Source organism: Bombyx mori, chromosome 25 (genome assembly GCF_030269925.1).
Source record: "Bombyx mori chromosome 25, ASM3026992v2".
NCBI lineage: Eukaryota > Metazoa > Arthropoda > Insecta > Lepidoptera > Bombycidae > Bombyx > Bombyx mori.
Window position 1 is genome coordinate 8,301,748 of NC_085131.1, and position 26,564 is coordinate 8,328,311.

The 26,564-nt window shown below is 36.7% G+C and overlaps 3 protein-coding genes and 1 long non-coding RNA gene across 5 annotated transcripts in view; 2 read left to right on the top strand and 2 right to left on the bottom strand.

The window, feature by feature from the left end:
- LOC134201431 (uncharacterized) overlaps positions 1 to 4,507 on the bottom strand; it is a 23,106-nt gene extending 18,599 nt beyond the window's left edge. For both annotated transcript variants that reach the window (XR_009976719.1, XR_009976718.1), the window contains exon 1: positions 1,806 to 4,507. This is a non-coding gene — a long non-coding RNA (uncharacterized LOC134201431). The remainder of the gene's footprint in view (positions 1 to 1,805) is intronic.
- The window catches only part of LOC101736830 (N-acylneuraminate-9-phosphatase), a 10,964-nt gene extending 4,096 nt beyond the window's left edge, over positions 1 to 6,868 (top strand). The window contains exons 2-5 of the mRNA XM_012689370.4: positions 13 to 187; positions 1,826 to 1,910; positions 4,506 to 4,728; positions 5,824 to 6,868. Of these exons, the coding sequence (XP_012544824.2) occupies positions 13 to 187; positions 1,826 to 1,910; positions 4,506 to 4,728; positions 5,824 to 5,991 (651 nt within the window). The 3' untranslated portion in view covers positions 5,992 to 6,868. The remainder of the gene's footprint in view (positions 1 to 12; positions 188 to 1,825; positions 1,911 to 4,505; positions 4,729 to 5,823) is intronic.
- LOC101736605 (large ribosomal subunit protein uL11m) lies at positions 6,271 to 10,394 on the bottom strand. The gene is made up of 4 exons (XM_004921805.5): positions 9,282 to 10,394; positions 9,026 to 9,215; positions 7,905 to 8,071; positions 6,271 to 7,054 (listed from the first exon to the last, which is right to left on the bottom strand). The coding sequence occupies exons 1-4, from the start codon at positions 9,414 to 9,416 to the stop codon at positions 6,956 to 6,958; spliced, it is 591 nt and encodes a 196-aa protein (XP_004921862.1). The 5' UTR covers positions 9,417 to 10,394; the 3' UTR covers positions 6,271 to 6,955.
- Positions 10,395 to 11,716: 1,322 nt separating this feature from the next.
- LOC101736470 (N-terminal kinase-like protein) lies at positions 11,717 to 26,444 on the top strand. Its single transcript, XM_004921804.5, has 13 exons — positions 11,717 to 12,336; positions 12,643 to 12,872; positions 13,148 to 13,324; positions 13,569 to 13,797; positions 14,263 to 14,406; positions 14,679 to 14,860; positions 16,200 to 16,428; positions 17,659 to 17,746; positions 18,602 to 18,763; positions 20,181 to 20,321; positions 20,835 to 20,944; positions 21,275 to 21,482; positions 24,285 to 26,444. The coding sequence occupies exons 1-13, from the start codon at positions 11,959 to 11,961 to the stop codon at positions 24,434 to 24,436; spliced, it is 2,430 nt and encodes an 809-aa protein (XP_004921861.1). The 5' UTR covers positions 11,717 to 11,958; the 3' UTR covers positions 24,437 to 26,444.
- Positions 26,445 to 26,564: the final 120 nt, after the last annotated feature.

The window sequence follows — 26,564 nt, forward strand, 5'->3', positions numbered from 1 at the left end:
AAAAATATGCAGCTCGTGGAACTGCTGCAAAATGAATATGGCCTTCCCAAAGACATGGCTGTGGAGAGCGGTTCCACATTCCTACGCGCCTTCAGGGCTCGACCTGATGACGAATCGTACGCATTGCACGAATGGCCAGCGCATCTATGGCGTAACTGCTTACCAAAAAACTACAAACACATCGCCAGTAAGTATATAAAGTTGAAGACTTTCTGTTTGTCATCCTCGTTTAGGTTAAATGACTTTCACTAAATAAGGTCTTCTCTGAATTAGTCTACGTCGGTAAAACGTTAGCATTTGTTACTTGGCGCATCGCCCAGAATGTGCATGTTGTGCTAATTGCACGTAATGTTCGAACTACAGTAGGTGCAAATCTAATTTAGATACTTATCGATATTTTCACACGAGTTCCTTGTCGCGTTACGGAGTACCTACTGCCCGCTTTATTTGTCACATACGAAAGAATAATCATAAAGTTAATCGGATTCAACATAAATAAATTGTGAGTCCGCACAGGTAGGTACCACGACCCTGCCTATTTCTGCCGTAGTAATGCGTTGAAGGGTGGGGCAGCCGTTGTAACCTTAGAACTCATATCTCAAGGTTGGTGGCGGCATGATGTAGATGTCTATGGGATTTAATAACCACTTAACACCAGGTGGACTGTGAGCTCTATATCCATGTAAGCAATAAAAAAATAAAATAAAAATCCTGTATTCTAAATAATTATTAAGGACTCCATTATAATGCCTCAATCCCTACCGGTTACTTTGCAAAATGGTAATGGTGAACAATGATAGGATAGTAAAGGTGCTGTAGTCATGAACCTCTACAAGATCTTTAGCCAGAGAGCCAACATAAGCAGCATGCATCAAGGTAGTCCAAAGTTTCTTTTTTCTCCCACTTATCATCAAAATCTCAGTACTTGCTGTTATTCAAATGTAATAATATTATTGTTTACATTACTAAAATATAAGATATTCTATATCAATATTTAAAATTACTATAACCGGAAGAAAACATGAGTATTACTGAGCACCGATCAAATAAGTACATAGTACTTTTTCTGAGCACAATTTCAATAATCTCCCATAATATAACAATAATTAACCTTTGAAACGTTAGTTGTGGAAATTAGGAATTACGAGGCGTTTCCCTAGCCGAGATTATAATCGTGAATCTTAAAAATGTAACGATACGTGAATGGGAGTGACGTGTAATATTAAATTAGGATCGAATATACATTTATATTTTTAGAATGTCTTACAAACAAGCGTTCTTGAATAAACATCGTAGGTTTTTCGAAATAAGTATTATCACTTATACAATCATTCCAAACCGAATCATGTTTTGAATAAATAGGTATGATAGGTAGGTACATAATATGATCTTAAATAGATACTAGTGTCAGGATAGAGTTCAATTTACCAACGAGCACTCACAAGAAAGAGTCCAAAGTCCAAAGACAACCTGAATTAAAAAAAGAGGTCGATGTCCTTTAAAATAAAATTCAGGGTGGTGCAATATGCCTGGACATTATGACGTCATCAACGTCATCAGCCCGGTCTTCCACCGCTGGACATAGGCCTCTCCTAATTTAAACAACTGAGCTTCGTTTCTCCTCGTCTTTTTCTCGCTTGTCACCCCTATATCAATTACATCACCCAGTAAATTTGATAGCCTCCTCTTTTTAAGATTCTCGATTTATTGTGCTAAGACGCGAAATCAATTTTGTTAACGTAATTGGTGCTACCGACTGTTATTATTACGATCACGTTGCATTGAAAAGGTTTAGGTTAACTTACGAAATGATTTTCTTCCTCAGAAAGTGTGTCGACCGAATGGCTAAGGCTAAGATTTCGGTATTTGGCTCTCACAAATGACGTAATACATTTACTCGAAACATTGCGGTGAGTTTGAATTGTTTTAATTAAAAATATTTATATTATGCAGAAATAATAATAATACAAATAATATTTCTACATGATATAATATTGAGAACATTGGTATTTTGAACAAGACAGTTACTTTGTTTTTATATAGAATTGAAAGAGTTTTATAAAAAAACAAAGAAGTTTAATAATAGCAGAATGTTCTGTTTATACAATTACATCAATTTAATCTTCAATAATGGAGTAAATAAAATTTAAGAAGGTCGCGCTCACCTACCACCGTCTGCTATTATCATTATCGTGCATGGTGTTATGTGGTAAAACAAAATATAGTTTTTTATTTATTTCTCATCTGGAACATTCAATGACTCTCACACATCTATTGCTCACATCATCAAACCTAATGATTTCATGTTTTATTTTTTTCTTTTCTTCTAGATCGTTATTGGCTATGCATGCCACATAAGACCAGCGCCACATTGATTTATAGAATGTGACAAATTTAAAGTTAGCGCCAAATGGTTGTGAAGGCACATTGCCCTATGTAAAAATTAAACGAAAATATTTTATGGCAATCGTAGATTCGTGTCTTTGCAGCTGTGGTGCTAGCTTTGAGCCATAGACCTTTAAAGTAGGGACACGACATATTGTTCTATACGTACAATTGCTTATATAAATAGCACCCATTTTGAAGGCACATACATAAACATATATCTATCTCGTTCTTACTCAGCACTTTAACTCGCAGGAAAACAATATAACAGTATTTCAGTGCGTACATAAAATGAAACATGAATATACGTAAATATCTCCGTCTCCGTCTAATGAGGCCGAAAATCCGCCATGTTTAGCGCGCCAAATGTCATTGTCACGTCAGTTCGGCCGTCTGTTTTGGGTTGTACATTATTTATTGACTATGATATCGATTTAATATGATTGATTATATAAAATTTCATAATTTATCATGCTTAAAACATACAAAAATAATAATTAAAACGTATTTTATAGGATCTCAAGAAAGTCGATGTCCTAAAACTATTATCTATATGTATTTAAATTCATTATGGAGCCCTCATCCGAAAAATCCATTTTTCGGTCGGAATCTATTGATCATGACACTAATCATAAATACCACTTTAAGATATGTCATCAAAACATATTTAGACATTCTGTTTAGATATTTCGGGAAAAAGGCTACCGACAAAATCTCTTCGGAACTATTAAAATAAAATAGTTTTATTCCGCAGTGAGTAAAACACTATTGTAAATTTGTTAAATTTTTAATAATTAAGTGATTTTAGAGAGGAAGTCACAAGGAATGACGTTTGTAATTAATGAATAAATGTTCTGTAGGTGTTTTTTTTTTCACGCGGTCCCTTGATAAGTTTAAAATTTGAATCACTCTCAAGCGAAAGTGATTCAAATGGTGCGGCGCACCTTCCTTGGGGTGCGCTGCGGTAGTATGTTACGGACTTTAGAGTCAGCAAAACAATTAAAATAGATTGTAATAGTCTAAGAAAAACACGTACTCAAAATACGATAACATTTAGCATGCTAGAAATGGGCTGATGGCTTTGAACTACGCCATATCTTTATGTTTTGCGGCAAACGACAACTTTATAAAATCAGTGTAGCAACTTTTAAAAATCATCATATCGTTTACTTGGCAAATTCGAAGGACGAACTTGTCTTAGATTTCACCCATCTAAATCATATCATATTTGCACATAACAATATACCTACTTACTTCCCATTAAAGTATAAATTCTACAAATAAATAATACTCAACAATATTTAAAATAAAATGAGCCAAGAACGTTTATCGATAAAACCTGATAACATTGAAATCTTTTGTACAGCACTAAAGCCGCCATGTTTTGTGGCCAGATGACGTCACAGTGGCACGAAATTCTGGTTGACGTTTCATTTCCATAGGTTTCCTACTTCATTGCTTTGAGCGCATGTTGCTAATAAATTACTTGTTTTTCAACAGTTCAGTTGTCGCTCAACGAGTGACTAAACTCGGGGCGCTGCGTGCATAACACGTAGGTTTGATTATATTTGTAATATGAGGAAGTGCCACATGGAGAAGGTAATACCGTTACCTCAAAACCTTGATTAAGGCGAACCATGGAGATAACTTTACTAGAGCGTTTTTTTTTCTTGTTAAATGGTTTTAATCATTTTATAACACAGTTTCAAATAAAAAGAGTCTCCATTGTTCTAATTAAAGCCTAAAAATAGCGCATTGTTGAATTAATAAAGCATTTTAAAGAAATTCACAATTCAGCTCAACATAGTGCTAAATTATATTTAAGGACGTAACAAGAATGCAAATTATATGTGAATATCAATTAATATAATACATATAAATTGTATGCAAATAACAAATCACAATTCTCTTGCACGATTTTAACCCTTTTAACATAATTTGTAGAATTTAAATAACTCACAGACGTTAAAGTTACATATATATATAGTCGAAATAAAAATGAAAAAATCGAAAAGGATCATATCGTGCAGGACGATTTGACTTTTGTTGTGTAATGTGCTGAATTACAGCATAAGTCAGAGCAGGTAATAACAAATGGCTGCTCAATAAATGTGGCACAGGGAGGATTATCTTCTCGGTCTGATCACGAACGGACCATCGCGAGCTCAATGGCAGAAAATCGAACGCCTCGGGCTTCGCAAATACTTCGACTGCGTCCTCGTATCCGGGGACCTGCCCTGGGAGAAACCTGATCAACACATCTTCCACGAAGCATGCAAACTTCTTAACGTTGAGCCCCGTAACTGCATTATGGTTGGAGATAAACTGGAAACTGATATCAAGGTATACATTAAACTTTTTAATACGCTTTCATTAGGTTTAGACGTATGTAACGGAATCGTTGAACATAATTTTAACCCCCTTCAAAACGTCGGATTAACTCGAAAGGTATACTTATTAAGGACCGATGACAACACAACATTAAAAAAATATTTAAATAATTGAAATTCAACTAAAAAATTAAAAATAAATAAGAGTTTAAAAAAACTAAAAATATACGCTTTTATAGAAAATCCCACTAACAAACAGAAAATAAATCTTAATAAATTTGAATTAAAAATAGTGTAAGAAAAAATGATTTTATTGTAAAAAAAGCGTGGAATGAATGAAAGATTACTGGTGGCCCGGAGGCCTTTCCAGTTTCACTCAGTGAAACTCAGCCAAGAGGAGTGGGATTTGCTAATCCGAGCGCCTCCCAAGGAGACCTAACAGCTCAAAGGCAGCTGCTTCGCGAATGCATCTACTACCGGCTCGGAATCGCGACCCGCTGAAAAAATCCAGCGAGAAACTCAGCGGGCTGATGTATGGGTTAAGTTGCACGTTGAACTCTTTGCCGAGTTCGACGAAGCATTAAACTACAAGAACCTATGAGGTTATAATCAGCAGATTATCATAGTCGTATCGGTTCCGATAACTGATGCTGCAATCGGGATTTCAATTCTTACTGTTGTGGAACTCTGCTACGCCGCAATTAATAACTTTTAAAAATAATTGAAGTTATACTTCTTTAGGCGCGTTATGAAAAATTTATGCGAGTGAAATTTTACGATGCGCGCACATCGTGACACAAAATTAACAGAATGAAGTTGCCCACTAAATCGCTCATTACAATACGACCGACGTAACTTAGCGTGTCTGAATATAGCCGCAGGTGAACTTTCCGAACCGTACCGAGAATTACCGAATTTATACGATGTCAAGAAAAGGGATGTCCAATATGCGTGTTTGAGGATGTTGTTTAATCGATTTGTTTACAAATTGATTAAAATTGAAATAAAAAAAAAAGAAATTAATAAAAATAAAGTATAACTTCTTACGCGCGTACATAAGTACACGCACCATTTCTTTTTGTTAATACAGTATTTTATTAAATCACAGGGTGGAAAAGAAGCAGAACTAGCAGCAACCGTTTGGATCCCATTGCAAAAGGATGAAGAAATATCAGACCTACCAGACATTACGATAGACAATGTAACCGAACTACCAGAAGTCTTGCCAAATTCTCCTAAACTCAAACGATCAACAAATATGTCCGATGACTGTTAGGTCTGAAGTCTTTTTTTTCTACACACTATATGCATTGCGCCTTGATTCGCTCTTATCGGACATTATACAGTATCTCAAGTACAAAACTTTATTTGCAGTACAAATGTAGATTAGGTATTTGTAAATTTATGTATCGTTTCACACCCAACAATGTCTTATAAGTAGTTGTTATATTTATTGTGTGTTTTTAATGTTGTTTGTTAAAAAGTGCTAGAAGCCTGATTTCTAATTAGAAATAGAGAAGCTATTATTTTAAGATGATGTTATCGTAGTAAGTAATTCTATATTTTTTTACAAATTAACTATTTTTATTAAACTTGGTGGTACCCTTTGGCATCCTACGATGAGACTGTCTTGTGTGATACTGTACTAATAATTATTCGTTTGAATTTATTAGAATTATTAAAATGCTATTTTATGCATGTGGATTAATAGAGTAAAGGTCATCAAACTTTTATTTTATTAGAGTAGAGCGATGTAAGGGCTCAATTTATTTTTGTAGTCTTTCACTAATAGATCTAATATTTTAATACCATTTTCAAAATAATAGATTGTGAGTATCCAATTGAAAAGTGTTTCATACGGGTTTCATAGTAGACACACGAAACATTTAGTTTCGCTAATAATTAATATTTGTATCTAGTTACATAGATAGATATATTTTTAAATTGTTATGACGTATAATTAGATTGAGTGATCTGGTATTGTTGTTGATTTGGAATAATCTTAAAATGTAGTACACAGAGGAAGTATAGTGTTCCTAGAAATTAGCAAGCAAGCTTTTCTATGTTGTCTTCACCAAATAGTTACTGATCTTTTTCATGATATGGACAAAACACACAAACTATTTTATTCGAATAAAACTATTTTTTTAAAACTTCATTCTTTTTTTTCTACAATAATATTATCTAAGTCTATCTATACATTTTTAGGCTAAATTCAATTTTATTAACAACAAACTAAACTATGCAGTTCTCAACATTTTAGCTTCACGCTTCTCTTGTAACATTTTCTTTTGTTCTTCGACAATCTTCTTTCTTTCTTCAAGGAATTCACCATATTCCTGAAATAAATTAAGTATTTCAAAGCTTTTAATGTGTTTTTTGAAACAAATTTCAGTTGTTTCATTTATATTTTGAGGCTTACAAGTGCTCAAAAAAATACTTTTTTTTTTATTGACTTCACTCTTATGAATTTATGAACTGCTTATTACACTAATAAAGTATACCACTACTTAGTCTAGCCTGAGAAATAATCGATCTGACAGGTAATTTTAAGATGAATTTATTATTAGACCAGTATTCAGTTGATAACTAGTACGGAATCTGGTCTCTTACTTCTGCATACTGCAACCATACCTAATGCATTTTATAACAAAAATAGGTGGGATATCTATCAATACATATAATAAAATCGTAACTGGTCGCTGATGGAAGATATCCCAGAAAAAATTGTTATTGAGGGCTTTATGAACGCAATAGAACCCAAAATACTTATTTTTAGAATTTTTGTCTGTTTGTCTGTGCGTTTGTGCACGCTAATCTCAGAAACAGCTTATCCGATTTAAATGTGGTGTTCACTTAATTATAAATAAAAGTGTGGGCCCCTTTTTTTATTTAACGTTGGGTAATCCATTTACGGATACCCAGTCGAGGGGGGTAACTGACCAGATTATGTCAGACCCCAACAACTCCTGAGAGGGAAATGGGAAGGAGAAAGACGGAGGACCGCCTCCAATTCCTCCCAGGAGACTACCTCTGAGAAAGGTGCGCGAGGACCCACCCTGCAGAACTGACTACCGAATAAAACCCCATCAAACTGACTACCGAATAAAACCCCATCAAACTCCACCACACCGGGGCCCACACCAGCCTAACCCCATTAAATAATTCAATCTTATATTGCATGTTTACCTTGGGATCTAATTCTTTGACTATTTCAATACCACATGTTCTTGCAGTGGCTATCAACATTGTACAAATTTCTTGCAGCGATTTCCACTCTAAAGGAGGATCCTGCTGTTTTATTTTTGCTATTTCATACAAATGCTTCAAAGTTATTTTCCCACTGGTTTCTCTAACTGGAACGCAAAGTGTTTTAAACCTTTAAAAATTGTTAGTATCATATAATTTATCACTTTTATTTGAGAAAAAAATAAAGAGCTAAATTCATCCTGATTTTTAAATGATTTCTAGAAATCAGAATTTAAATAATAATAAAAAAATTACCTAGTTTCAACAAAATGTTTTAAATAATATAATATACCCCAAATTCTTATTAATCCCATACAAGCATAATGTCAATTACATGATAGGCCGTTAATTTTAAAATTCTCTGTTTTCCGATGTTTTCAGATCTCTTTTTGCACTTCCATTTGCATACCATAAAATATTACTTTCTCTATTACTTAATAGATAACCAACCATTCATTCAGTGTATTTTAACAGATATGTGGACAGTATTAAAAAAAGAGACCTGTCCGACCTATAAAGGCCTTCTTAAAGTTATATATGAGTCGTCTATTATCAAAGGCGGCAATCTGTGCATTTGGACAAAAAAAAATTATTGAAATGTCATATCAGATTGATTTGAATATAATCGTCTCCTTCAAAGAATACGGCTCAAAACCTGTATTAAATAAAGGTTAATAGTTAACCTGTTATTTATCTAAGATGTCGTTCTGAAGAGTTTTGTGACTGCCAATGGAATACAAAGTCAATAATTCGTTTTTCTGATTTACCAATCATTGTCCAAAAGTCAGATTGCCGGCTTTGATAATAGTCGACTCATATATGCACAGACATCATAATGAAAAAATTAAAATCAATATGGAGAGCATTAAACAGTAGGCAGCAAGTTGGGTTTGCCCCTGGCATTTCTGACATCCGTGAGCGATGTTAACCACTCACCATCAAGTGGGCCATTTATGCCTACAAGGGCATTAAAAAAAAACAAAATCAAATCAATATTTTTAAGTTTATGTAATTACTATTTGTCAGACATGTTTAATCGAAGTTTTATTGTATTAACTTACCAGGTTCCATGGCTCCTTTACTTATTCCAGCAGCTTGTTTTAAAAAATATGAAGCCGGTGGTTGATGTATTACAAGATGATAAGAACGATCCGAATTAACTTTCACTCTTGTTGGTAAAGGTATTCCTTGCTTAATGTTAGCAGTCTTCTCATTAAAATCTTTACAGAAAGCGGCTATATTGATATTCCTCTAGAACATAAGTCTAAGTAATTAATACAGAACTTACCAGAAAGATATGTAAACATTCTTACTTACTTGACCCAGCATAGGGCCTAGAGGCGGACCAGCTGCAGCCATACCAGCTGGAATATTGGTCCTCATTTTTGAACTATGATCGATTTTTTCAGCCACCTTTCTCATGGATTTCAATCGAGCTACCGATTTAGACATTTTATTATAATTTCAAGTAATGTTTTGAGACGAATTGTCCAATCAAAAGTATTTAAGTTAGGCTGTCATTTAAATATTTTTCTCTTAAAAATAGTTCTTCTCTTCAACTTGCATTAAATTCAATAATTTGTTGTATTCCCTCTTGAAAGTTTGTAGGTTATTGTATTTTTTTTTCGCACCTTCATTGTGCAGGCGAAAGAAACCTAATCGAAATGCTAAAATTTTATAAAAAAGGTCCGGAAGTCAAATTAATAAAAATTAAATGAGATGAGAAAAAAATCCATGTAATAGTATATTATTTAAACTACATTGAATATATCCTATTGGATGAGATGAAATACATAACTACTCGGTGGGAAGTTATTAGTGGGAAGAGCTCGATAAGCCTTCTAAGTTTTACTTTTTCACACATGCTCAATAGGTAGTTAATACTTCTTCATATGAGTCAACAACTTCATTTCTGATCATCCTCTCTAATTTGCTTATTATTAATTAATTCATTATTATTTTATCATCCAATGCATAACTCCTCTCCACGTGTCTCTATTTTCGGCAGTCCTTAGTGCTTCAGTGTGCTTAGTGCGATTTTTTTATCTTCTGGATCGCGTAAAAGATAACTATAATTTGCATGGAGGTGGAACAGCGCCCCTACGTTTGCTGCTAGATATGGTATAGGCATTCAGTTAAGTGATGCTATAAATTTTGACTATAGGGTGGAAGATCGATCTCATGGTCTTTTCCCGTCTACACGACCTACTACCTTTAGCTCTTCGAGGCTGTCAGAACTCCTGCGAGCAATGTGTTTGTCATTAAGCCACTCTTAAGGCCGGTCCCAATATCGGATCCTTGATCGGGAGATCGGTTCAATCGGAGATCGAAAACGATCTCCCGATTGATGAACTGAAGATTGACTATATCATATTATGAATTGAAACCTAGTGTTTTGCCAAAAACCAAAACATCTATATCACAGTCGATCCATTTCAACATATTTATGATATTTTAGTACCTAATGTATATAACTGACAACTTAATGAGTAATAAGTATCTAGTTTATAAAAATACTTTTGTATCAGCCACAGCTCAGTTTCATTAAAAATTCTCGCAAGCTTGAGATGCTGTAAACGGATACACTGCCATGCAACAAATCTAAATGATACCTATTTTTACTTTTATTAAAGGATAAAGTTCAAAATTGTTTGAATATTCCTAAAAGAAATTTAGTTACTTGTTATTGGTTTAAATGTAATTTATGTAATGCCTTTAAGAAACTAGTTTTCTACCTGCGGCTTTGTCTGCATAGACCAATCTTTATGCTCAGCAGTAATGAAAACTATATACATAGTCTAAATTATTTCCCATGCTTCAAATTATTTCCAAAACTACTCACAAGACCCTACAGTCGTACACCTACAAGGGTAATATAAAAAACCACGTCCAGTGACTTTGTTTCATTTTCGCACACTTATGCGCTTTCATAGACACTAAGAGGTTAATAACTACCATACATATTTAAACCTCAAGAAACACTAAAATGAGAACAGTAAATAAGTTACATAACAAAGTTTCTCACGTTCGTGCGAAGAAATAACAAAAATACCGTTCGTCTTTCTTAAAATTCTGTTTCTGGAGATCTTTTTCATGAAAATGTAATCTGCGTCACTGTGGAACTTCATGTTACACCGGTCACTCACATGTGCACGAATACGCAAACCCACAAGTGTAGGACGACATTTGCGAATGATTACGCAAAGATTTCGCTGCATTCGTGGTTTTCCAAGCTGTGTCGGTTTTTTAACAGACATCAAAGCGCGCGAACCTCGAACCTTCGCGTAGTCTCCCACATATTCGCTTGCCCAGTTGCGCCGACGATTGCGAAGGTCACGGACGTATACTATACGCCATTTTCATAGTTCGTAACGTCTGTGTAGCGTATCTTCATCAAAAGAAATCCCATAAAAACAGCATGGCTGTTAATGATGTCTGGGAAAGAATTAAAAACTCTTTTTCTCTTCAATGTTCTATTGACGAATTAAAAAGGAGGAGAAATTCGTGAGACATTCGTAAACAAGTGTAGGAGGAAGCGCAAACGGGTTCGCAAATTGAGTATGCGAATCCATTTGCACAGCCGCTAGGTTTGCGAATGAATGTTTGACGGCCCTTCACATGCGCGCAAACATTCGTACAATGTACGAATATTTGCGCGCATGTCAGTGGCCGGCATTATGATGAAAAAAATATCATAGATAGTACACCTAATATTTGCACAGAAAAAGTATGCTGGGCTAATTTCATAGACTATTATGAGATGCTTACGCATGCTAATACTAATAGGTGTTTAATCTATGTATCTATGTTGGTCAATCATTTTATTTCACTTTATTTATCTATTATTTTGGAAAACTGTACGCGTTTTTTTATGCTTTAGTATTCAAAACCTATTTAGAATATTATGAAATATCTTGAAAGTCTTAGTGATTATGCTTCAAGAGTTCAAGTGGAGACTGATATAGTGTAAATTATTTATTTAATTTGAAGCATTATGTGGTCATTTTTCTCTCGAGATCCTACAAAGGATTTTCCGTACGATGTTGGTGAACCCGTACCAGAACTGGAAGACAGAAGTGTTTGGACATTACACAAGGGGAAAAAAAGAGGTACTCAGGATGAAGTATCAATATTTTTGTTCGACGTTCAAAAGAATTCGGAGACATTGTTTGACATAGCAAAAGCTTCTCTGAAAAGATTGAAGACTACGAGACACCCTAGCCTTTTACATTATTTAGATAGCTGTGAAACTGAGAAATTTTTGTATATAGCTACTGAATATGTAGAGCCTTTATCAACTCATTTAGAATGTATGAGGCTTGAGGGTCAGCAAAAAGACCTATTTCTTGCCTGGGGCGTATTCCAAATAACTGTAAGTATTGATTTAAGTATTCAAATTCGTTATTAATTTAATAAAGTATAATGATAAAAAAAAATATTGCACACATTTCTAATAAGCTTTCTAAATTATACTTTTATGTATATCGAGTGCTATAAAATAAAAGATAGAAATAATGCATCCAATAGTCTAAGAGTGCAAGTAAATCTTTATGTTCAAAAGAAATTTAATTTAAAGTTTACAAATTTATTACAATTGATATAGTCTGAAATATATGAAAAATTGATTGAGGAAATTGACATTTTCTTTATTCATTTAAATTATAAAAATTGTCTACAGAGAGCTTTATCATTTTTAAATAATGATGGAAATATGAGACATAACAATGTATGCCTCTATTCTGTATTTGTAACATTGGCTGGTGAATGGAAACTAGGGGGATTTGAATTTCTAACAACCCAAGGACATGAAACTACGAATCCCATACCAATAAAGATATTACCTGCCCTTGAAATATATGATCCACCAGAGAAGAATGACTCTGTAAAACTTAAAAGTGCAACTAAATGGTAAGTTTCATTTTGAATGACTAATTTACTATTTTAATTAATTAGTAAGATATTAATATCTCTGTTACAATGATATTACATTTATTACTGTATTCATAAGTTACTTATTTTCATACTATGTAAAAAAAATCTGGTCATTCATTTATCGAGGCATGGTGTATTTTTACAATAAACTTATAGTAATTATATGATTATGGAATTTAATTATGAACCACTTAATGGTCTAGGTTTTTCATCATTCTTAACATATAAAAAACTAAAGTATTGTTTAATAGTTCATCAGACATGTGGGGACTAGGATGTCTCATATGGGAGGCATTTAATGGACCGCTCAAAAACCAACCGGCTCTTAAAACAGTAGATAATATACCAAAACAGCTATGTACGCTGTACTGTGAGCTGGTCAGTGCTAACCCTGCTTCAAGACCTAACCCGGCTGATATTATTACCAGGTAAATGTTTGAAATAATATCTGATTTTCTTATGAAGCACTTACATACATATATGTAACATGATGTTCAGAAAGAAAGAGGAGACTTGCAAATCACAAGAGCAAAGTAAAAATTAATTAAAATTTGCTTTTTATAATACAAACTTATTCTCTCTAAAACAGGTTTATGCTGCTAAGGAATTTGAGTTGTATTGATTTCTTTATATATCAATAACAAAAATTATAAATTTTACTTTTCATTTTAGATGTCGTAAACTTGGTGGATATTTTAAAAACGATCTGATAGATACAATGTTATTCTTAGAAGAAATTCAAATTAAAGACAAAGCTGAGAAGGGAAAATTTTTCTCAAGTCTTAGTTCACATTTAGATAACTTCCCAGAAAATGTATGTGTTCATAAGATCCTGCCGCAGTTATTGACTGCCTTTCATTATGGAGACGCTGGTTCTGCTGTGTTGGCACCTATGTTTAAGGTTAGTTAGATACAATAGTATTTTTAATTCAAAATAATGTATTATCTGCAGCCGAAATTCTAACATTTACTTCACGTTTGAATTCTGGAAACTGCTGTGTTTCATAATTATATACTATGATTGTAGTAATAATAGATGTACTGTTGTATTAAAATATAATTGTTATATTATGTAGTTGTACTGTAGTTTTGGTAATTATGAAATATTAATTAATATCCACCTTTTAAATAACAGATTACTGTAACATATTTAGACTTTATCTCAACAGAATATACATATGCAAACCTCAACCTAAAAAGGAACATATTTGAATACATACATATCGTAATATATTTGAATTTCCCAAATTAGCAAATTCATGTAAATCATATTACTATATCAACTACTGGCTACTTTTTCACTAATGAAGAAATGTTTTTCGCTTATAATAATTTCAATATATATTCACTCCTAATATGTTTACAGCTAGGCAAATTATTAGAAGATCCCGATTACCAAAAACAAATAGTGCCCTGTGTTGTTAAACTATTCGCCTCTAATGACAGAACGACAAGATCAAGGCTTCTGCAACAACTAGACCAGTTCATTATGCATCTGCAGAATTCGACAGTAAGTTAAAAAAGTTTAGAATTCTTGTAAACCCCTAAAGCAATATTATACAGTACTTAACTGATAAAATCAATGAAAACAATCTATTACCTTAGCTATTCCTAGGTTTTTTTTTTTTTAATCATGGAGCATGTAACTTGTGAACAGGTTTTATGCTCCATAGGTCTACGTTAATTAATTATGTTTTATTTAATAAAGCGCCACAATAGAGCGCCTTATCATTGACTGTATAAGAGAGGCCTGAGTGTACTAATCTATGTTTATTTATTTAGGTTAATGACCAAATTTTCCCGCAAGTTGTAAATGGCTTCTTGGACACAAATGCTATTATTAGGGAACAAACTGTGAAATCGATTGTTCATCTCGCTTCTAAACTAAATTACAACAATCTGAACGTTGAAGTATTGCGGCACTTTGCCAGATTACAGTCTAAAGATGATCAAGGAGGAATAAGGTGAGAAATAAAATGCAATTAATTTTACAAAATATTGCGGATTCTAATATTTCGTCAGACTATGAAATAGTCTAGAATATTATATAGAATTAGAAAAGTAAGTCTAGAATATATAGAATATTTATGCGGAAACGCCAAAAGTCAATATAAAAATTTAGATCTGCATGTCGATATTAATGAGTCCGAAATATGAGTTGTCCTGATTCGTCAACTCATTATTGTTAGTCCAATAAAATCGCTGACCGCTTAATCGTCGTCAATTGAAAGTAATCAATTTGACATTAATCAATATGTTATAGTTTACTATGAAGTGTCTTCAGTTGGGAATGGGTTTGTATTATTATGAGTACGATGTTATACATTAATGGTGGAAACAATTCGTAGACTTATATCATGTCGAGTCGTTGTGGCCTAAAGAATAAGACTCCCGGTTTATTCGTATGTAGTGATGCACCCGCGTTCGAATCCCGTTGGCAGGTACCAATTTTTTACGTACTTAACAAATGTTCACGATTCACTTCCATGGTGAAGGAATAACATATTGTAATAAAAATCGAACCCGTAAAATTATAATTTGCGTAATTACAGGTAGGACGTTTTTTGAGTCCGCACGGATAGGTACCACCACCCTGCTTATTTCTGCCGTGTAGTAGTAATGCGTTTCGGTTTGAATGGTGGGGCAGCCGTTGCACTGTTAAAAGTGAGAGCGTACAACTCATATCTCAAGCATTTACATCGTAGATGTGTATGGGCTCCGGTTACCACTTAACACCAGGTGAACCGTGAGCTCGTTCGCTCGTAGATGGGTATCTGTGCTATAAAAAATACTTTACAGGAGAGCCATTTAAAGCTTACAATTTGGAAAAAATTACATAACAAAAAAAACTTCTTTAACTATCTGAACGGAGTACGCTTAATTGACGTTAAATTAATAACATCGAATTGTCGAAAACATGGTTTAAACTATAATACAAAAAAACAACAACGACAGTACATAATTATAATAATACAATTTTTTATTTATTTTTATTGCTTAGATGTGTGGACGAGCTCACAGCCCACCTGGTGTTAAGTGGTTACTGGAGCCCATAGACATTTACAACGTAAATGCGCCACCCACCTTGAGATATAAGTTCTAAGGTCTCAAGTATAGTTGCAACGGCTGCCCCACCCTTCAAACCGAAACGCATTACTGCTTCACGGTAGAAATAGGCAGGGTGGTGGTACCTACCCGCGCGGACTCACAAGAGGTCCTACCGCCTGTAAAAATGACGACGCGTTTCAATAATGTCGTATAAACCAAATCGCTTTACAACCTCCGATATGACTTTCATTACAGAACGAACACAACAGTCTGCCTCGGTAAGATAGCGGCGCACCTGCATCCGCAGATACGGCAGAAGGTGCTTGTGTCTGCGTTCGTTCGCTCCACGAGGGATCCCTTCCCACCGGCGCGACAAGCCGGAGTCCTGGCGCTGGCCGCCACGCAACAGTACTTCTTGCTATCAGAAGTGGCCAACAGAGTCTTGCCGGCTCTATGTCCGCTGACAATCGATCCAGAGAAACAGGTAAACAAACAAGGATATCCTATTTAACAATGGCTAGTTATCAATATATATTTTGTAATTTCAATTGTGTTTTTAATAGCCAAAGCTATGCACATTAATATGGATTTCCTGAGTGCACATACAATTTAGATTGCAATCCAGATTAGATCTAGGTACTACTTGTACGATTTAGATAAAGTGTACTTGTAATTTATTTTGTGCATCAATGATAATTAAAAAAAAACAACGTACATATATCTAAATATTAATACGTGAAGCAAAAACACTGTACCCCTTTTGACGATAATTGCGCGGACGAAGGAGTATGAAATTTCCCACAGTTATAAAGAATATAGAGAAGGAGTGCCGAATGTTATAATTTTTTTTTTTTTTTAATATGCATAAAACAGACATTAAATCAATAAAAAAAAAACATTACCCACACACCAGCCTGTATTTGACACACACGCATGCATAATATTTGTTTATTGTCAAACTTTTCTTATAGCGTAAAGTATGTAGTAAAATTGAGAATAGATTAAATACCTACTGTTTGTCTTTATTAACATTTGTCTAAAGTGTTAGTCTCGGCGAAATCTGTGATTGTAGAAGCATAATAAATATTCTTTGACAATAGAAGCATAACAGTGTACAAACTTATAATTTCAATTAATTATAGTCTAATTTCGATTACCGGTGGACCACTAGTTTCTATAGTAATACCAAAACACATCTATACTAATATATAAATCTACAGTGGTTTTTACGGATGTTCCGTTATAACTACTGAACCATGCATCCGATTTACTTGAAACTTGGTATCCATGTAGAAAATACATGTACTTAATGGATAGGCTAATATTTATATGAGTGTTGGACTCCCTACACCAGTTGCGGGGGCGTTAATGATGGGAATCTTTGTGCCCCCACAAATGAGAAATAATAATGTTAATTTAAAATGGCCAGCGAAGCAAACGGGTACAGCTAGTAATTTCTAAATCTAACTGTTATGCAGCAAAATCTCTGAAGGCCTTAAAAACAAAATTGTATATTTTGGTTTATCGTTGCTTAAATGAACGCGATATCAACCGGTTTGATAAGAACCCGCTGTTTCCTAACAAAAAAAGATTGCTGTGAACTAATGTTAAAACGCTTTAAAATATTTTAAATTCGCTCACGGCTAATAGGTCAATAACACATAAATTGATATCAATTTCAATGTATTTAAGAGACAAATAAACTATGTCATAGGTTCGCGATGCTGCCTTTAGGACGATTAGAGGCTTTCTCGGTAAACTAGAGAAAGTTTCTGAAGACCCGAGCTTAAAAGAAGGAATGGGTATGTATTACATATTCAACTGAAAATATATTTATAATAATTACAATGAAGTTCATAGCTGACAGTATAAATTGAGTTTACCTTAAGAATCAAAGTCGAATGAACATTCTAGGCGTCTTACGTACAAATAGTTTTGTGTAATTGTATATGATTCTAATGTATGTAAGCTAGTTGCACTTATAAGCTTTCAGCAGATTAGCATTTTGGGAATATCAATAACAACATAACTTTAATTGTAATTATATCAAGTTGAACATTATTACAAGAGTTGTAAAATCCGAACATATTTAAATAATAAAACGATTTTACAAGCATTTTTGAAGAGATATCCACGGTCAAGTAGTATCGGAATTTAACTATGCAGTAATAAAATTTAAGCGAATCAGAATTTTATTATGTAGGCCATAAGGTCTGTGCCACAATCCTATTTCTGCTAATAAGTACTCATGCGTTACCATTTGATTGACACGTTGACCCTTATATGTGAGTGGCGGCATTCGCGTTACTTTCTCTGTAGGCTGCGGTAACCACTTAACGCCAGATGGGCCGCGAGCTCGTTGATCCGAGCGGCTACAAATGTGTTAGGAAGTTTCCTTGTTTGATGATTACTGGTGGTAGGACCTCATGTGAGTCCGCACGGGTAGGTACCACCACCCCGCCAATTTCTGCCGTGAAGCAGCAATGCATTTCGGTTTGAAGGGTGAGGCAGCCGTTGTAGCTATACTGAGACCTTACAACTTATATCTCACGGTGGGTGGCGGACTTACGTTGTAGATGTCTATGGGCTCCAGTAACCACTTAACACAAGGTCGTCCAACCATCGAGCAAATAAAAAAAATTTAAAAAAATCTCCAGAGGCGGACGTCCACACGGCCACTCCGTCGCTAAGCAACGCGGCGGCCACGTGGGCGGGCTGGGCCGTGACCGCCGTCACCGCCAAGTTCTACCGCTCGCACTCGGACACCACGCGGGTGCAACACTCCACTAAATCTGCACTCTCTAAACCCGGATCCTTGGGTAACGCCTTTTTTTAAATACGCTTTTATTAGCTTCAGACGTACGTATGTATGTTAGTATGTAACCGGAATCTTTGAACATGATTTTGACCCCTTCAAAACGTCGGGATTAACTCGAAATTTGGTATACTTATTAAGGACCGATGGCAATTCAATATTTACTAAAAATGAAAAAATTTAAATTCAACTAAAAAATGAAAAATAAATAATAGTTTCAAAAAAACTAAGAAAATACGCTTTTCTAGAAAATCCAACTAAAAAATAGAAAATAAATCTTAATAAATTAAATTGAATTTTAATAATGAAAATTAATAATTGAATTGAAAATATTGTAAGAAACAATGATTCTATTGTAAAAAGCGTGGGGTGCATATAAATATTTCATGAACAGATATGCGTAGAAGGGTTATTTTGATAATATCTTGAAAAGCACTCCACGCTTTCTTTTTAACAATAAAATATTTTTTTCTTACAATATTTTTAATTCAAATTTATTAAATTAATTTTCTTTAAACGCGTTTTTTTTTAGTTTTTTTAAACTATTATTTATTTTTCTCTACCTAATCGCTGGTAACTTAAAGGTACGCGTCCATTGGTCCGCGTCGAACGCACCACACTCAACTGATTTTATTTTGCTTTGTATTTTTTGCTCATTTAAATGCCGGCGTTCGGTGCCGGCGTCGTGGGTAGTGGACGCAGGACTATGTGGAATCATATAAAGCAAAATAAAATGGACGCGTACCTTAAGAAACTATTCCAGCTACTTCGGACTGGTGGGTGAGAGACTCAACCTGAGAAAGTTAGCTAACACAGACCCTAGCGAGAGCAAAGCCTCACTGAATTCACCACCGGATCGGAACCGCGACCCACTGAGAAGATCCAGCGAGAAACTCAGTGGGTTTGTGTCTATACTACAATTCTTGCTGCTTTATATATACAAAACAATCTATTAGCTTTATTATAGTAATGTTGATTCTATGTAAAGAAAGTTTTACTATACTAATATATAAATCTACAGTGGTTTTTACGGATGTTCCGTTATAACTACTGAACCATGCATCCGATTGACTTGAAATTTGGTATCCATTTAGAAAATACATGTACTTAATGGATAGGCTAATATTTATATGAGTGTTGGACTCCCTATACCAGTTGCAGGGGCGTTAATGATGTGAATCTTTGTGGGGGTGAGAAATAATAATGTTAATTTTAAATGCCCAGCGAAGCAGACGGGTACAGCTAGTATAATATAAAAATAAAACGTTACTTTTGTACTGTACTTTACGTATATGTACTGTAATTTATTTTGCAGGATCAACCTATAACAATATGCTTAAAATAGTCTTCGCAATTTTTTATAAGTTGAGTAATTTAAGAAGAATACATAGTAAAATATTAATTTCTACAATTTATTACAGAGCAACCTTCGTCGAGTAGTATGTCGACGACGACGTCATCGGTGACCTCCATGACGTCACTGGAGCACAGCGAGTCGGCCTCCGACTATGATCCGGAGCACTGGGACATGGCGGCTTGGGGAGAAATCGATTCTAGTGGAGGTTATTATTATTCTGTCGCATAGCAACTATTTTTGTCGGTATAATACTAGTTGGCTTTTTGCAATTTATACTTCCTTCGCCAATCGACATCAATAATTCTTCACCAAAATTTCTTACTGGTGGTATAACCTCTTGTGAGTGCGCGCTGGTAGGTACCACCACCCTGCCTGTTTCTGCCGTGAAGCCGTAACGCGTCTCGGTTTGAAGGGCGGGGCAGCCGTTGTGACTAGATGTGTGGACGAGCTCACGGCCCACCTGGTGTTAAGTGGTTACTGGAGCCCTTAGACATCTACAGCGTAAATGCGCCACACACCTTGAGATATAAGTTCTAAGGTCTCAGTATAGTTACAACGGCTGCCCCACCCTTCAAACCGAAACGCATTAATTCTTCACGGCAGAAATAGGCGGGGCGATGGAACCTACCCTTGCGGACTTACATGAGGTCCTACTACCAGTAAGCAAGTCGTCTACCCATGTAAGCAATAAAAAAAAATCCGTAATATTTGAATGTAGGCACGGGCGGTAGTGCGGGCAGCAGCAGTGCGCAAGCGGCGCCCGGGCTCGCGGCCCTCGACGAGGACGACTGGGACAACGAGGAGTGGGGCACGCTGCAGGAACAACCGGTACGTGGGCTGAACGGACAACACTGCCTCTCAACATTCAAACTAACTATACCCATCTTACATAAAAATAAAAATCAATAACCGTTTGTATTATAAAATACTAGCGACCCGTCCTCGCTTCGCTTCAGAAACTATAATTTATTATTGATTTCTCCACTATTTAATGGATATTGTTATACAAATAAACCTTCCTCTTCAATCACTCTATTAAAAAAACCGCATCAAAATCCGTTGCGTACCTAGTTTTAAAGATTTAAGTATACATAGGGATATAGGGATAGAGAAAGCGACTTTGTTTTATACTATGAAGTGATTTTTTTTTTTTTTCAGTCCGCCAAAGCCGATCTGGTCAGTCCCTCGGAGACGTGGAATAACTCACAATGGACGGATCCGATCGTGAACAGCGCGAACGCGACGTTCGTCCGCAGCACGGCCGGCTCGAGGCTGGAGCACCGCCCCGCCGCGCACCAGAACAGCAACGACTCGCTCGGAGGCTGGGAAGACGGAGAATTCGAACCGATAGAAGAAAACGCTGATGGTATGCTTGATGTTTCTATAAGGCATGCTTGATGTTCTACAGTGAGTAATCATCAGGTTTGGGCCCTGTGAGCTCACACTAGGTGACGCTGATATGGTCTCTAGACCATATATCATAGATCTAGTAATATCATATTTAGGTAGGAAAAAAACGACGTGTATGTGACCACAATATTTTTTTAATACGAGCTTTGAGAATAATAAGTTTGGCGAATTGACTCGTATGTTTCTCGTGGCCTTTCGCACCAAGCGTCATATAATTTGGTAATACACCTTGTGCGTTCGTTTACGGGTCTATCGAAATACCCTTTTTTTTTTTTTTTTTTCGACAGGAGAAAATCGCCGGATCCCCACCCGCGCGGCAGGTGGGGTATGTGGGAGTTGAACCTCACTAAAAACTCCTGCCGCTCACAACCGGCGCCCTACCTCGGACCGGGCCGGAGCCCAGTCGGGGCTATTGAAACGGCGGGACAGGGTTGACGCAGAGCACATTACATCCATCCCACCGTCCCACGGACGCCGGACCGGTGGCCGCCAGCGAAACGACCACCGGTTCCCTCGTTCAGCGGGCCGAGAGCCCGCTTTGATGGCGCCGCGTTACACCTTCCCCCAGAGCGGTCGGGGGAACGCGGTCTGCCATCACCCGGCTTCCTATTGCGGGTGAGCGTGCAAGCACGCCACCCCACGTCTGAGTCTCTCCCCGCACAAAACGGGTGGGACCCCTAGCTCTTAGGGGGCCAGGTCACGGATACGACCCCGGTCCCGACCCCCTGCTCGGCGGCGGCGGGTTTCTGCGTAGTGAGGAGAGCTTTCCCTCACTCGCCCCGCCGCCTCCTTCTGCGAGATGGTGCACTCGCAGAAGTCGAGCATAGCCTTCCATGACTCATCGCTGCCAAGCATCGACGCCACGACGCCAGGCAGCGACAAGTCAGGTCCTATCTTTGCGACCAGGACACGGCGCTGCACCTCCCAAGCGGGGCAGACAGCGAGCGTATGCTCCGCCGTGTCCAGGTCGTGTCCACAATGGTGACACCTCGTCGTCGGCTCAGCCCCTATCCGGCGCAGGTACTTCCCGAAGCATCCGTGCCCGGTCAGCACCTGCACCAGACGAAAGGTGAGACGTCCTTCGCCACGATTCACCCAGTCATCAAAGACCGGGTAAACCGCCTCGACGGTCCGTAGCCCCCACGTGGGGTTGGCCAATCGCCTCGACCACGACTCGAGCACGGACCGCCGAGAATGGGCCTTCCGCGCCCTCAGCTCACTCTCGGGGACACGCGCCACGCCCCGAGCACGGAGCTCGCTGCGCCACCGATAGTCGGCAGCGAGCGACTCCGCCTCCAGCTCCCATGGCGGCGTCCCCGCCAAAACACACGCCGCCTCGAAGGAGACGGTGCGATATCCGCGGATGACCCTGATGGCAACGGTGCGCTGCGGCCGGCGCAGAAACCGAGCCATAGTGGCCCGGTTGCGCGGCTCAGCCCACACAGGTGCACCGTACAGGGCCATCGATCGCACCACCCCCGCGTAGAGGCGGCGCACAACCTGATCCGGTCCCCCAATATTCGGGAGCAGCCGGCTCAAAGAACCGGCCGTCCCCATCAATCGGGGGACCAGCTCCGCAAAGTGAGCACGAAAAGCCCACCGGCTGTCCAACACGAGGCCGAGGTACTTCAACTGCACCCCGACCCCTATCCGGACGCCTCCAACCACGATGTGGGTGTCAACTGGTGGCGCCCTCCGCGGCCCGTGAAACCACAGAGCCTCGGATTTACTGAGCGCCACGTCGAGACCCAGACTCCTTATCCTTCCGACGACGAGGGCCACTCCCGCTGTGGCGAGACGGGCAGACTCCCTAAAATCATCCCCCCGGGCCACGACCAACGTGTCGTCCGCGTAACAAATAACGCGGAGGCCCGGGAGGAGGGTGCCCCTCAGCACCCAGTCGTACCCGATATTCCACAAGAGGGGGCCGAGAACCGACCCCTGTGGAACACCACGCACGACCGGAAAACGATGAAGGGTCCCACCGTACCCGGTACATACGACCGACCTGGCCCCCAAATAGGACCCAACCAGCCGGCGAAGGTAGAGGGGCACTCCATGCCTCTCCAGTGCCCCCCCTATCACGGTCCAGGGCAGAGTGTTAAATGCGTTGGCGATGTCAAGAGACACCGCCAGCGCCACCCCACCCCGAGAAACGGCCTCGTCCGAGAGGGACCGCACGCGAAGAATTGCATCCACGGTCATCGAAATACCCTTGATATTGTTTAGATCAAATTTAACGCTTAGAACAATCGGGCACATCTATTCACTTAATAATAATAATTTTAACATAAACACATAAAGACTGGTGGGCCCACCTCCCGGGTTAAAAACTGGTATATTATCTAGTACAATAAATGTTTGTTGTGATCTTAATATGACTATTATCCGACATCTCTTGTAGGATGTTGTAGGCTGTGTCATAATTAAAAGGTTTACAAAAATAATAAAGTTTTAAGTGTACTCGTAGTCAAACTTGTAGGGATGTATCATTATTAAAAGGTTTAAAAAAAAAAGTTTCAAATGTCTCTACAGATAAAAAATTAGCACTCAATAACATGGACATGATATATATTATAATGGAATGACCTAACAATAATACATTATAATGACACACTATGTGGTTGTCTCATTATAATGAGATTGTGATACTTACAAGTGTGGGACACTGTGAACTTATAAGTTTCAGAAATTAACAGTATTGTCACAAGAGGTCCGCCCAACGATAATTATATAAATAAAATTGTTTTTTTTATAGAAAACAATGCTTCAAAGATGGACGAGTTACGAAGGAAACGAGAAGAGAGGAAATTACAAAGACAGAGAGAGATGGAAGCGCGTCGTTCCGCTCGAGCCCAGGGACCTATGAAACTGGGCACCAAGATCGCGACAGCACCGCCGCCCTTCTAGAACGAACTCAAACTTACACGGACGATGGATTTCAATCGGTAATTTAAAAAAAATCGATATTTGATTATTCGATTATAACGTGAATACCTGGAGAAATCGAGTAAAACGCGTGAACGTATTTTTGATGGAAACGAAATTATAGCTTTGTTAAAAATCGATACATATAAATGGCGTCGTGTGATTCTTATGATGTGAAATGTGAAAACCCTTTTTAATTATATTAAAAGGAAATACTTTATATTATACGACTGATACGTCTATTGTATTCGTGTGAAATTATAATTTTTTTTTTAAACCTATTTGTATTTGAAATTCGTAATCGATAATAAAATTTGGTGTTTTTTATCACGTAACGTCTATTTGTATTCGTATAAATTTTTCCATCAGATTTAAAGTTATAGGTTTTCCTCAATCAGAGCAATACAATTCTTAATAAAAGCGTTACAATTCAACACCAAAATATTGACGAAATTTTTTGCATCGATTTCTCGCTGTTGATAGCCCTGATCTCCGTGTTAAATACGTTCTGCTGGGCCGTTCTAGACCGTCAATATATATCCGCTTCTAAAAATATATAGTGTATCATCCATGGTCGAATATATTCTGTGGTTGTGATCGGTTCAAAGAAAAAAAAAATCCAAAACAAATAATTTCATGAAGTTATTCAAACAGGCTGCAGGGAAACAGTATAAAAATTTAATATATTATTAATAAACTAAACATTGTTTCCTAAAGAAATGCACATAATATGAACGAGACGATAAGGAATTTGATAAGACAAGTACGTCTTTTTTTTTAAATGGTCATTATATGAATTCGCTTAATAAACTTATTCTACAGAATTCCAATATGGGTATATATAAAATAGACCCTTACAATAATTCCTTTCAAATATACATATAAACAGAATAATATACATGTAGATAAAACAGAATAGTTTCCGTTTTTATCAAATATGATTCTTCAAATGTGCAGTGCATATGGTACAGACATTACCCATCAGTCTTCACACAGTCGACCAAAATATATGTTAACAAAGTTGTGGCAAACTATAATCTACGTAAATTATTGAAAACTGTTAACAAAACGAAATGAAATTTCCAAGAAATATATTTATATATAAATTGTAATGTAATAAATTTAAACAGAGTTATATTATTTTAATTGTGTTTTAAACATTATCAGTTTTAGATTTACAATCGCTAAAGTGTTAGTTTTAAGGAACAAGTGAGAAATTTGATGTATTATGCTCTTAGAATAAGTTTCATATCATACATTTACAAATGTTAAATATTTTTTCTTAGTGCATTTGACAGAAACCTGAGATAACATTTCCAAAAACGTTCGAACCACGTGATTAATTTCAAACAGGAACTTAAACTGCATTCATATTTAAGAAATGGCAATATTTTATGATACAAAGTAAAAATAAGCTTAATTTCTTTAATTATTGCTACAAAAAAAAACTGCTAGAATAAGTGTTGAATTGATAAAAGTCTACATTAGAAAGAGCTAGTAAATTCGCAAATTGTATTTTAAAAAATCAAAGCCATTTATTTTTCCCTCAGATGTACAGAGTGCCTCGACGCTCTGCAAGTAAATTTTTACGGATCACCTAACAAAATCCAAGCTGAACTAGTTACAAAATGTTTTAGTATGACTTTTGTTTTTGGTTGGATTAAGGGAACATTGTACTAAATATGTATGACTAAATATGACTCCTTGGCCGACATGGCTCCATTTTAGCGTGGTCAATATGGAAACTAATTCGCCGCCATCTTTAAAAAGGTTATCACTGAAAAAGTTGCAATCATAAAAAAGCGTTACGAATTACCTGAAATAAAAAATAATAATTGACCATTCTCAATATTGCCCACACCTGGCTAAAACGCGAATCGGGGCCTGCTCCGGCTATATTATGGATTGATGTTGTACTGAATGTGTGATGATTATACTTATTGTCTGCTAATATTTTCACTTATGTAAATAAAAATTTACAAAAAACAAATGTTCATTTATTTGAATAGTTCAGATTGCTTAATATCAAAACTTTTTTACTGCTAAATCTATTTATTGTCTGAAGTTTAACTTCAAATTAATTTACTTAAGGCAAAAGAATTAAAACTAC

What these genes read in the sequence shown, in the direction of transcription:
- LOC101736605 (XM_004921805.5), bottom strand. Translation starts at nt 9,416, where the DNA reads ATGTCTAAATCGGTAGCTCGATTGAAATCCATGAGAAAGGTGGCTGAA. An exon ending in TAGGCCCTATGCTGGGTCAA is followed by an intron (nt 9,216 to 9,281) that starts GTAAGTAAGAAT and finishes CTTATGTTCTAG; the next exon opens with AGGAATATCAATATAGCCGC. An exon ending in TAAAGGAGCCATGGAACCTG is followed by an intron (nt 8,072 to 9,025) that starts GTAAGTTAATAC and finishes TTTGCGTTCCAG; the next exon opens with TTAGAGAAACCAGTGGGAAA.
- LOC101736470 (XM_004921804.5), top strand. Translation starts at nt 11,959, where the DNA reads ATGTGGTCATTTTTCTCTCGAGATCCTACAAAGGATTTTCCGTACGAT. An exon ending in GGGGCGTATTCCAAATAACT is followed by an intron (nt 12,337 to 12,642) that starts GTAAGTATTGAT and finishes AATTGTCTACAG; the next exon opens with AGAGCTTTATCATTTTTAAA. An exon ending in TGTTGGCACCTATGTTTAAG is followed by an intron (nt 13,798 to 14,262) that starts GTTAGTTAGATA and finishes ATATGTTTACAG; the next exon opens with CTAGGCAAATTATTAGAAGA.